This window comes from Hemitrygon akajei, chromosome 27 (genome assembly GCF_048418815.1).
Source record: "Hemitrygon akajei chromosome 27, sHemAka1.3, whole genome shotgun sequence".
NCBI lineage: Eukaryota > Metazoa > Chordata > Chondrichthyes > Myliobatiformes > Dasyatidae > Hemitrygon > Hemitrygon akajei.
The window spans coordinates 27,733,576-27,746,104 of NC_133150.1; the positions used below are offsets into that span (position 1 = coordinate 27,733,576).

The window sequence follows — 12,529 nt, forward strand, 5'->3', positions numbered from 1 at the left end:
TAAAAGCCAAGGAAAGGGCATATAAGGTAGCAGAAGTGAGTGGGTAGTTGGATGATTGGGAAGATTTAAAATCCAACAAAAAAGCTATAAGAAGGGAAAAGATGAAATATGAAGGCAGACTAGCCAATAATATAAAGCAGGACACCAGAAGTTTTTTTTTCAGTTATAGAAGAGTAAAAGGGAGGTGAGCATTGATATTGGACCACTGGAAAATGATGCTGGTGAGGTAGTTATGGGGGACAAAGAAATGGCAGATGAACTTAATGGAAACTTTGCATCTCTGTTCACTATGGAAGGCACTAGCTGTATGCCAGAGGTCTGTGAGTGTCAGGGAACAGAAGTGAGTGCTATTACTATTACAGAGGAAAAAATTGCTAGGCAAACTCAAAGCTCTTAAAGTGGATAAGTCAACTGGGCCAGATGGACTACATCCCAGAGTCCTGAGAGAGGTTGCTGAAGAGATAACAGATACATTGGTCATGATCTTTCAAGAATCACATGATTCTGGCATGGTCCCAGAGGACTGGAAGATTGCAAATGATACTCCACTCTTTAAGAAGGGAGGAAGACAAAAGAAAGGAAATTATAGGCCAGTTAGCCTAACCTCAGTGGTTGGGAAAGTGTTGGAGTCTAGTATTAAGAATGACATGTTGAGGTACTTGAAAATCAATGATAAAGTAAGTCAAAGCCAGAATGGTTTCTGTGAAGGAAATCTAGTCTGACAAATCTGTTAGAATTCTTTGAGGAAGTACCAAGCAGGGTGGACAAAGGAGAGGCAGTGGATGTTATTTATTTGGATTTTCAGGCATTTTATAAAGTGCCTGACATGAGGCTGCTTAACAAGATAAAATCCTATGGTGTTACAGGAAAGATACTGGCATGGATAGAGGAATGGCTGACAGGCAGGAGGCACCAAGTGGGAATAAAGGGGGCCATTTGAGGATGGCTGTTAGTAATTACTGGTGTTCCTCAGGGATCAGTATTGGGACCACTACTTTTCCCATTGTGTGTCAATGATTTAGATAATGAAATTGATGACCGTGGCAAAGTTTGTGGATGATATGAAGATAGGTGGAGGGGTAGGTAGTGCAGAGGAAGCAATGCCATTGCAGCAGGACTGGGCAGAATGGGCAATAAAGTGGCAGATAGAATACAGTTTTGGGAAATGTATGATAATTTATTTTGTTAAAAGGAACAATAGTGTGGACTATATCTAAATGGGGAGAAGGTTCAAACATCAGAAATACAGAGGGACTTAGGAGTCCTCGTGCAAGATTCCCAGAACTTTATTTTACAGGTTGAGTCTGTGGTAAAGAAGGCAAATGCAATGTTGGCATTTATTTCAAGAATAGAATATAAAAACCAGGAAATAATGTTGAGCCTTTATAAGTCACTAGTCAGACCGCGGAGTATTGTCAACAGTTTTGGGCTTCATATCTCAGAAAGGATGTGTTGTCGTTGGAGAGTCCAGAGGAGGTTCACGAGGGTGATTCCAGGATGAAAGGGTTAACATATGAGGAGAATTTGGCAACTTTGGGCCTGTACTCAGTGGAATTTAGAAGAATGTGTGGGGATCTCATTGAAACCTACTGAATGTTGAAAGGACTAGATAGGGTGGATGTGGAGAGTACGCTTCCTATGATTGGTGTATCCAGAACTAGAGGGCCCAGCCTCAAAATTGAGGGGCAACCCTTTAGAACAAAGGTAAGGAGGAATTTTTTTTTTAGCTAGACAGTAATAAATCTGTGGAATGTTCTGCCACAGACTGTGTTGGAGGCCAAATCTGTGCATATATTTAAGACAGAAGTTGATCATTTTTTGATTTGTCAGGGCATCAAAGGATATGGCAAGAAGCAGGTGTATGGGGTAGAGTGGGATCTGGGATTAGCCATGATGGAATGGCAGAGCAGACTCGATGGGCTAAATGGCCTAATTCTGTTACTATGTCTTATGAAGAGATTCGCTTCTGTAAAAATTTAAAAACAAATATCAATAGAGGACCAATCTAAAATGAGCTTGAAATGTATATTGAGGAGAAAAGTATTCTGATTAAGAACATGATTTCTTGTGCAACAGATGGAGCACCATATATGACAGGTTGCCACACTGGTTTAGTGGCATTTATGAAAAACAAAATTCCAAGTCTCTTTGCAATCCATTGTCAACATCTCACAGCCAAAAACTTCAGCCAGTGAGTTTTTTCAGGCATGACTCTTGTAATACTTCCTATCAACAAAATAAAAGCTTATCCATTAAATAGTTGAATATTTCACCAGCTAAGCCAAAATAATGATGAAGAGTTTGAATGCTTGCTTCTTCACACTGAAGTACGTTGGCTGTCGAAAGGCTACTGCTTTAAATGTTTCTTCGATCTTTTTGACACTGTTCTAGAATTTTTGCTCAAAGTCAAACAAGAGCTTGAGAATCAAGACTGAATTCTACGTGGAGATGTGGCATACTTAGCCGACCTGTATGACAAAATGAATATTCTAAATATGAAATTGCAAGGCGAGATTTCAATTTAATCCAGGCAAAAACTGCAGTGTCCACTTTTATCAGAAAATTGGAAATATATAAGCAAAACATTGGGAGAAAAATGCTCTCAGTTTCCCTGCATGGAAAGTATGGCACGCTCTTTCAGAGATGGTGATTTGCAAGAGTACTGCTTACATCTGTAGTGACTGAAGAAGGATCTTCAGAATCGATTCAAGGATTTGAACGATCTGGAAATTCCAGACTCTGTAATCAACTCATTTCTTTGCAAGGGAAAGGCCAGGGAAAGAGTTTGCAAGAAGAAATTATCAAAATTCAGAATGATGAAGAAGCAAAAATGCTTTTCAAAAATGTCGACTTTTGTGGTCTGTGGCTGCACTGTCATACAAAGTTTCCTGGTCTTTGGAGAAGAGTCAAATTGCTCTTTATTGCATTCCCATTCTCCTGCCTTGTTGCAAGAGGCTACAGTGCAGTGAATCACATACTCACAAAAAATAGAAACCGCTTGGACATGGTTACGCGTGGGGACTTAAGGCATTTGCTGTCACGACTCTAGTTAAGAACTTCAAGCTCAAAGATCACATTGATATCAAAGCTGCTTTATAGTACACGGGTACTGTGTAAGCTAGGTTTAAAGACAAATAAAAATTTAAAGCAGAATCATATTTTTCATTTTAGCATATGGTTTTACACTATGGGGCGCCGGAAAGTACATTGTACCTAAGAGGCGTGTTGGCAAGTATGAAAGTGCTTTAAGGGGTGTTGGGTTAAAAACATTGGAAAGCACTGCACTACACTGTGCTTAGAGCAAATTTTTTTAAAAATAGTATCAGTTGTATGTGTTTTCATTAAAACAGTAAGATAATTCAGAACTGTTTTGCTCCCTGCAGTTTTGAGCATTCAGGCTTGGAGATGCCAGAATCGGCCAGTAGTGAAAATTAAACAATTTCAATATTTCACCGTTAGGAACACGAAGAATTTCATGGTATTGACAGTCATCTTGAATGTTACAATGAAAATGAAGATTTGGAGGATGGAATTGTCAAAAGCATTGTATGAAGCAGTACAGTATCTGCACTAAACACGAGGAAATCTGCAGATGCTGGAAATTCAAGCAACACACATAAAATGCTGGTGAAACGCAGCAGGCCAGGCAGAATCTATAGGAAGAAGTACAGTCGACATCTCGGTCTGAAATCCTTCGTCAGGATCGAAGGGTCTGGGCCTGAAACGTTGACTGTACTTCTTCCTATAGATGCTGCCCGGCCTGCTGCGTTCCACCAGCATTTTGTGTGTGTTGCATTATCTGCACTAGGTGACTGCGCTGATTTTACATTCATTTATGATCAAAAGAACATAACTATTAGGAACTAATATATTTTTATTGTAGTGTAGTAGTAATTGTAGTGTTCCAATTTGTTCTGTATTTCATTTAAGTACATAATTTCTTACACTTAAGCAGTAGTTTTTCTTTTTTTCATATACCTTATTATCCATTTCAATTAAACTTCGGCTAATTTGGGGCAGCCACATACCAGATGTGTACTAGTCAACCGGAATCCATTGTATACTTAGTAATGAGGTGGATGAAGGACCGGGCATGTTGTCCACTTCTGCAATTTTTATCTGCCATAATTCTAGGATACTAAGACTTGTCGGAAATTTTACAAGAAATGCGAAAGATCATGTATATAGCTGAATCAGAAAGACTGTATCTGCCCTCAAAGCTCTGAAGGTTATGATGAAAACACTAAAATAATGAATAGTTTTCATATATTTAAAAACATATCTTTAGGGGCGTGACTTCGTAGTTATTTGACGGGCGGCTCAGCCAATTGGATACCAACTTGTTCTAGTGAACCAATGGAAATAGGGGAAGGGGCGGAGTGAGGTGACCGACCGTTTGAATTTGAACAGTTGAATTTTGGCCAGAATTACAGATTTTTTATGGATTTCATTTTCTCAGATATTATCAGATTATTACCAAACCTAGTATTTTTTCTTGCATTGTGATGAGAATAAACTTTTATAAAATTCGATCGGATGATTGGCCAATGTGTAGACCTCCCTGTGTCCAATCACAGAGGAGCGTAGCTTGAAAAACATCATTGAATCATCACTACTTCAGCCAACAACAGTTTATAGGACATTTTATTCGATAACATCACTTATTTTCAAATAAAATAAAGAATATTTTTTAAAAACTTGAGAAATTGATTTTAGCGTCGCCATTGTGTCAATTGAATGACAACCCGTAAATCAAATCAGAGCATGAGACTTTGAGGAAATGACCAATCAGTGTCGGGGAATGGGGCGGGACTTCATACAAAATGGCGGCCACGAGCAGAGAAGGTTTGCGGCGTCGGTGAAAATCTCTTGGAAAAAAAATCGGAAAAAAATCGATTAGAAATTGTTGACGAAGCATATTCACCCGCACATCAGTAAAGTTGAAGAGGTAAAGTATCGGTTTTGAAACGTGGATTGTTTCTGTTCGCCGACTGAACACGGGGCATGAAATAGCGTCAGTGAAGGAGGAACGAACGGCCCGTGAAAAGTGGTAGCTCGAAAGCTGCTTAATCTGCTTGTGTTTTATTCTTTTGCAAGAGGATTTGATTTAATTTTCCGGTCCAATCTGGATTTAAAATATAATCCTGAAGGAATATGAAGGAGAAAGACGTCTCGCCCAAAACTGGTGGTAAACGAGGGGAAGAAAGGCGAGGTGGCCATCACCAGCAGCCGAGGAAAATAGGGAATAATCATAACAGTATCAATAGAAACAACAAAAACCATGGTAATGCCAAGAGAACTCGCAATATCAGTGGCAAAAGGACCAATAACAGAGATTATGATGTTTATGCACCTAACCGAACTGCTAATAACTTGAGTCTTTCTTCTGCTTCCTCAAGGACTAGTAGGAATGAAAGACAACCTGGTGAATACAAAACTTTAAAGATCAGCAATCTGGGTTCCCAGTTGAGTGATGGTGCAATTGAGGATGGTCTTTTCCATGAGTTTAAGAAGTTTGGGGATGTTAGTGTGAAAATATCCAGGGATGGTGATGAAAGAGTGGCGTTGGTGAATTTCAGACACTCCGAGGATGCAAAGGCTGCCAGGCATGCCAAGGGCAGACTGGTGTTGCATGATCGTCCTCTAAAGATTGAAACTGTGTACCCTGCACCAAAAGGAAGAAGTTACTCACCTGAACTGGATGGGTATTCTGCACCCAGCGTCCAGGCCAATCGTCATCGACAGAGATCTTTGTCTCCAGCAGGACTTGGCTATAGAGAGCACAGAGCTCAACAGCGCAGTTCTTTGGGACGTCAGATAGCACCACCGCCGCCGCCACCACCACCTCCTCCCCCCCAGAGAGACTTGGAGAGAGAGCGTGATTATGCCTTTTATGAAGGTCGGGGTCGAGCTGCTTATGCTCTGGAGAGGACTGCATTTAGGGAAGATGAAATCTTGCCTGAAGATGACAAGCGAGCTAATAGGACGTTGTTTATTGGGAACCTGGATCCTTCTGTTTCACAAAATGATCTTTTGCTTGCATTTGAGCGGTTTGGTGTTATTTTGGAGGTGGATATTAAAAGGCCACCTCGAGGACAAGGAAATTCGTATGGCTTTCTGAAATTTGAAAACTTGGACATGGCTCACCGAGCTAAGATTGCAATGTCTGGCAAAGTGATCGGGAGAAATCCTATCAAGATTGGTTATGGGAAAGCAACTCCCACTACACGTTTGTGGGTTGGGGGATTGGGTGCCTGGGTTCCTGTAGCTGGTCTTGCAAGGGAATTTGACCGCTTTGGTACCATAAGGTCCATTGACTATAGAAAAGGAGACAGTTGGGCTTACATTCAATATGAAAGCTTGGATGCTGCTCAAGCAGCTTGCACTCAGATGCGTGGCTTTCCGTTGGGTGGACCAGATCGGCGGTTAAGAGTTGACTTTGCTGACACAGAGCACCGATACCCTCAACAGTATCTGCAAGCCTTGCCTCTTCCTCATTTTGATTTGATTGGGGATGGCCTTCTTCCTCGTGGTGCGGAGTGTCTGAGAGGTAGGGAAAGGAACTCTCCCCCAATGCATTTTCGAGAAAGGGACCTTTTTCCAGGCAATGATTGGCATGTTCTTTCCGTTCGGGAAAGAAGTCGAAGTAGCCACGAACCATTTGAGCACCTTGATTGTGAAGTCCGGGACAGCTGGTCTCTTGAACGTGACCGTGAACATATTTTGCAAAATTGGGACCAAAGAAGGAAAAGGAGAGGACCTGTGGATGTACGCCCTTCTGATTGCTCACCCAGTAATGATCGGTCCAGAAAGCGCCGTTGTGTTTCACCAGATCGCAGCCCAGGTAATAGCAGCCGTGATGGTGGACGTCATAGTGACTCTGACCGTGATGCAAAGAATGAGCGATACTCCCCCAATAGAGGAGACAGACGTAACAGTGCGGAGAAAATCTCTAGCGGTAAGCATGAGGTCAAAGCCACCAGCTTGCCTGAAAAGGAGAAGGATCGAAAGCATAGAACTATAGAGTCCATGAGCCCCCTGAAGAGCAAATCAAAATCTGATCTCAATGCCAAAGCATCTGACAGCTTCCAGGAATATGATCGCAAATTGAACGTAGCCTGGCATGGAATGCTAGTTCTGAAGAATAGTTCTTTCTCAACAAACATGCACTTCCTCGAGGGTGATCTAAGTGTTGCAACCAATTTGTTAGTGGACGTCTCAACTGGCGGAAAGGTAGCGCAGTTAAAAATCACTCAGCGCCTACGACTGGATCAGCCTAAATTGGATGAGGTAACGAGACGTATCAAAGCATCTGGCACTAATGGTTATTGTGTCCTTTTGGCCGTACCAGCTTTAAACAGCGTGGAACATGTGGAAGGAGTGTCCACTGGTTTAGAGCAAGCTACTTCACCACAGCGACCATTGAGGAACTTGGTGTCCTACCTAAAACAAAAGCAAGCTGCTGGAGTCATCAGCTTGCCAGTTGGAGGCAGTAAAGAGAAGGACCACACAGGTGTGCTCCATGCTTTTCCTCCATGTGATTTTTCTCAACAGTATCTGCAAACCTCTGCTCGAGCCCTGGCCAAATCTGAAGAAGACTGTCTAGTTATAATAATTGTACGTGGTGCAGCTTAGAACTGAAATTGTATTGTCTCCTGTGGTTGTGTATTGTGATATGTATGGGATACAAAAGAGGATGAAATTCACCAAAATGCTACACAAAAGAGCTATCAGACACTTTAGCCACTTAGTAAATGATGGATCTATCTTAATACTGCAAAAATACTGACTGGCTTGATAGCTTTGTCTTTGGTACAAGATGTTCAGCCAGTTAATATTGAAATACAGTAGTTAAGTCATGTGAAGTCTTTTGACCACCCTCTCAGCTTGTGCTCACCTAACACCAAATTCAGCCATCATACCATAGTGGGCATATGGACACTAATGTCTTTGGCCAAGTCGCCCACACAGTGTGTTGATTCCCCTATGACTTTATCTTTTAGTTTAAAGAAAAATTCCTATCCTTTAATGGAGTAGTTTCTTTTACTCTATATCACTTCAACCTCTTTGAGAAGTATCCAGTACTACATTGAAATACACAATCACTCTCATTACTGAACATAAGCCCTGAATTGTATAAAGCTTGAATGCTTCCTGCATTGTTTAAGGTAGTGAATACCTCTCAGTGCTGGAGCCCAGGTGGTTGGTTCTTTAACTGTTTCAAGCAGATTATATTATTGGAAACATGGAGTCCTAAAGATACTCTTTTTAACATTATTATTGAGATCTTTATTGAGGCACAAAACATTTGTTCAAAATCTAGTCATTTTCTGGTTTTGTAAATGAGGTAACATATTAGAGCACAGACATCTTGCAAGCTGTTACATGTAATGTGCTGTAATAATTGTAGGCAGTTTTTTTGCACTTGATATCTTTGGGCACCATTCATCCTCAAACTAACTGAAACACCAGTAAAGTAATACTTTACCTTTTGCCTTTGCCTAGTGATTTAGAAGATCCTTTTAATCATGGATCTTGGGCCAAAGGCTGTAAAATTGTTCATTAATATTTAACATACCCAAAGAGGGCAACTTGAGCTTTTCTAATTACTGAGTAGGCAATGAATCAAAGCTGTGGGCCATGTATTAAAGCAATGATGGATTATATATCGGGAGTCCTGGGTGTGTAAAAGGAAAAAAAAATGTGACTTTCTGAAAAGATGCCTGTGTACTTGTTTCATAGAGGGTTAATTTGTCAGTGTTGAAAGAGAGTCGTATGGGGATGGAAAAACATACAAGAAATCAGAAGATAATGATGCAAAGTGAAATCTAGAGATTGTGCTGTGCTTGTTTGTATTGTCTACTAGTCATAAAAAACTAGAGGCACAAGCAAGTCTGCTAAGGAAAAAAATGTTCATTTGAAACATGAGCATTTGATGAGGTATTTTACCAGCCCAGAAGGCATCGGCACTTGTAGATATTGTGCTGTTTGCAGTATTAGTTTGTGAGTTTCACAGTTACCCCAGTACATCACATAAATGTTGTTTTCTCATTAATTGGGAGTTTTTGAGGTGATCTGGTCAAATCAAATTCATCAGTACTATGTGGAAGAAAACTGAAGGTACCTCCTGACAGAATTGTTCAGTGGAATCTATAAACAGGAGGTTGTGAAATGAATTTCACATGAAATTTGCCAAACAAAATGAGTTTCCATTCACATGTGGCAGTGACAGCTATTCAGAACTTTGCTGCAAGGTCAGCAATTATTTCATTTGCAGTGTTCTTGCCCTAATGAGTGAGGCTTTTTGAACAAGTACACAGGCATAATTTGTGATTTTTTTAAAAAACAGTCTCTCAAAAGAAAAGTGTAAACGTACAGAAGTGCACACTGACTGTAAAACAAATTACAAATTGCTAGAAATCTGACCAAATCATAAAAGGCTGTAAATGCTCAGCAGTTCAGTCGTTGTGTGTTATGAAATGAATAGTTCACTTAGCCAGTTTATTTGACATTAACAGTCTATACTTGCCAGCTCCCTAAATTCTGTCACGAATAACTAATAATGGGAGCTTCCTTGCAAAACTCTACTGATTTAAGTTATGATTGTGCAGATTTAAAAAAAAATTCCATTTCTTAGTTCTTGGGGTTGAAATGTGACCACCATTTCATTTCTTTCTTTGATTTTCTGCAGGCTTACCTGCTGTGACTGAAACTCTGGTTTCTTTGCTAAGGAAATTTTTTGTAAAACAATAGACATGGGTATTACTGGCAAGGCTACAATTCATTACATCTTCCATTTAGCCAATGAGAAGGTCAGAGTGAGCAACCTTAACGCTGCTCACTGCTTAATTTTTCTACTGTGAGAATTCTTGCTGCATCTTTTGTAGATTTCTGGTAGACAATTGGACTAGTAGAAACAACCCAATTCCATGAGAGGCGGAATGCCAACGGGATATGTGGCACTCTGAATGTGAGCATTTAAAGAGGGGAGAAAATTGAAAGGAATATTCCAGAATAATTCCTAATGCCATATCCTTTGCATATGGGCACATGGAAAAGTTTGTGAAGATTTTTGTATGTTGAGATGTCCAGCACATTATTATGCAGCAGTGTTGGCTCTGTGCTGTACTGATCCAGGGAATTGTTTTGTTTGTGGTCCATTATAACTAGCCTTCACTAATAGTAGCTTCAAATCAGCAAAGCTGATTATATAAAATCATATATATAGTAATATTGGCAACAAATTCTGCCATGAGTAGTGACAAAATCAACATAAAACTAAATTTAGGGGAGGCTTTTTGTGCTTAAAACTGAATGAATACTTTCACCATCATGTATGGGATCTTGAAGGATAGGAATGATGCACAACTTGAAGGTGCATCTGAACTGCAGAGCCTTGCTTAACTAAATTGGTACGGACTGTTAATTCATAAAAGCAAGTCTGTGTGCACTGTATATTTTGAGTAATTTTAAACAGTGAAATGCAAACAAAAATGGCACTACGTATATGTTTAAATGGTTTAATTACAATCAGAATTTTGGGGGATTGAGATGGGAGATTAAAACATGTGACATATCAATTACTGAGACAGTAGGAGAATTGTCTCATGGTCCAATTGTACAAGGCATGCAATTTAGATTATCTTCAATGTCATGATACATTAATGATAACTTAAACATTCTTGGACAATAGAGTTAAGCCCAGTATACAGTCGAGTATATTAATGTTGGCTTTCTCTCAAAGTCGATAACTATAGCAAGTGGACATGTTTTATCTAGCTTAGAGCTTCTGCTTTCAGTGAAGGCTCTAATTACCCCTAGCCCTTGTAAGTTTACTGGGCAATCTCCTAGATATGCTTACATTAATGTCTTTTACAACATTTGAAAAAGACAGTCATACCGTAAGCTTTAGTTTTAAACTTCAAATTGTAGGCTTAATCCTCACTGCCCTGGCTTTGCTTAGTCTATGCCTGCTTCCATTCATCTGTAGTTGTGAAGAGAACCAGCCAGCTCATTCTTCAGGCTTGGCTATTGCCACTGTAACCAGATACTCAAAAGTCCAGAGTCATGGTTATCAGTATTTTCCTTCTTTTCTTTTGTAATATTTTGTTGATTCATTTTTTCCCCCCAATACCCCAACTGACTTTTTAAACAGACATTGAATAAACTAGCCAACTCCCTGTGATACTGCTGCACAGTGTAGCAGCTGTTGATACTGTCAAATGCTGGGAGTGTAGTGTTCAAGCAGAGGCACGTGACCTTTTTGGAGATGTGCTGCACAATTTTTAGACATTGTACTGCTGCAGTCCATTGATTTGGTTGGAGGACCAGTACAAATTGGGTATGTTTTCAATTACTTACCTATGATTGAGCCAGTTAGTCTTGGACACTACTATTAATATAAAAAAATTATAACATTTCTGAAGTCCAAAATGTCATTCTCTTTCCAATTCCCAACAGCCATGGCACACAGTATTTTGATGCAGATAACCCCAGCGCAAATAAGTGGTCTTAATTTTGTTTTTCAAAGTGTAAATGAACCAGTGTTAGATTATCATTGTAAATGAAGATGAAAAGTTACTAAGGATTTTGAGTTTCAGACAAGTCTTCAGACTTGCATTTGATAGCTAAGCTTGGGGGCTATTTAACATAGGACTTTTATCTTGGACAAAGATATCAGCTTTTACACCATGTCTTTGACAACTTCGCATAAAAGCATTTGTTTTAGAAAGCTAGGGTTTTATGGGTGCCTTAGTAAGAACCAGTTATCCAATAGCATGCCAATAGAATTTCTTTAGTGATGATTTTTTCTTTGTTGATGCTATATGTACAATTATTGTATTGTTAGTTATGTAGAAGAAGCTGCTGTTGCATGTTTTTATGTCTAATTTGATATTTCTTTCCTGCAAAATCCAAATGACAGAATGTTTGAATGGCAAACCTGAGGAGGATACTTCCCACTGGAATTTAGTGCAAGCCGAAGACGATGTTTGTGTGAAGTAAAATGGCCTTTTGCAGGGGGAAATTTCTGGTTGTTTGTTTTTAAAAAGCTGGAATGGCAGCTTGAAAAAAAATATATAAAAAGTTCCTGTATCTTCTAATGTGAAACCAGGTCCTGTGTTTTGAGGGGAAAATGATCTGCTGCTGTGTGCTGTTTATAACTGATTTCTGGGGGCAAAAGGAAAAGCTATTCGGGCTCAACCAACTGAATACTGGCTTTCACAGACACACGTGCGTTGAGCTGATTATGTTGTCAACCAAAATCAATAAAATGTGTTTTCTTTTGAGGAAAAAAATCTGCCTTGGAGTAAGTTTGAATGAAGCAAAAAAAAATGACCCTTTGCGTACGTTTGCGAGGCATTTTGTTTTGGAACTCCCCGTTATTTGAGGAGGAACCATCAGCGTCACCGTTATCCTAACAGTGGCCTGCAAGAAAGAAACGATGGGGAGTTACCCCATTTCGAAATGCTGAGAATTGACCACTGGCTGATCGTCGTGATACTGTTCTAATTGAAGATCCAGAGTTGCT

At 39.8% G+C, this 12,529-nt stretch overlaps 1 protein-coding gene across 1 annotated transcript; it reads left to right on the forward strand.

Moving 5' to 3' along the window:
- The first annotated feature begins 4,818 nt into the window (after positions 1-4,818).
- On the forward strand, positions 4,819-12,296 carry rbm15 (RNA binding motif protein 15). Its single transcript, XM_073030519.1, has one exon. The coding sequence runs from the start codon at positions 5,155-5,157 to the stop codon at positions 7,633-7,635; it is 2,481 nt and encodes an 826-aa protein (XP_072886620.1). The 5' UTR covers positions 4,819-5,154; the 3' UTR covers positions 7,636-12,296.
- Positions 12,297-12,529: the final 233 nt, after the last annotated feature.

What these genes read in the sequence shown, in the direction of transcription:
- rbm15 (XM_073030519.1), top strand. Translation starts at nt 5,155, where the DNA reads ATGAAGGAGAAAGACGTCTCGCCCAAAACTGGTGGTAAACGAGGGGAA.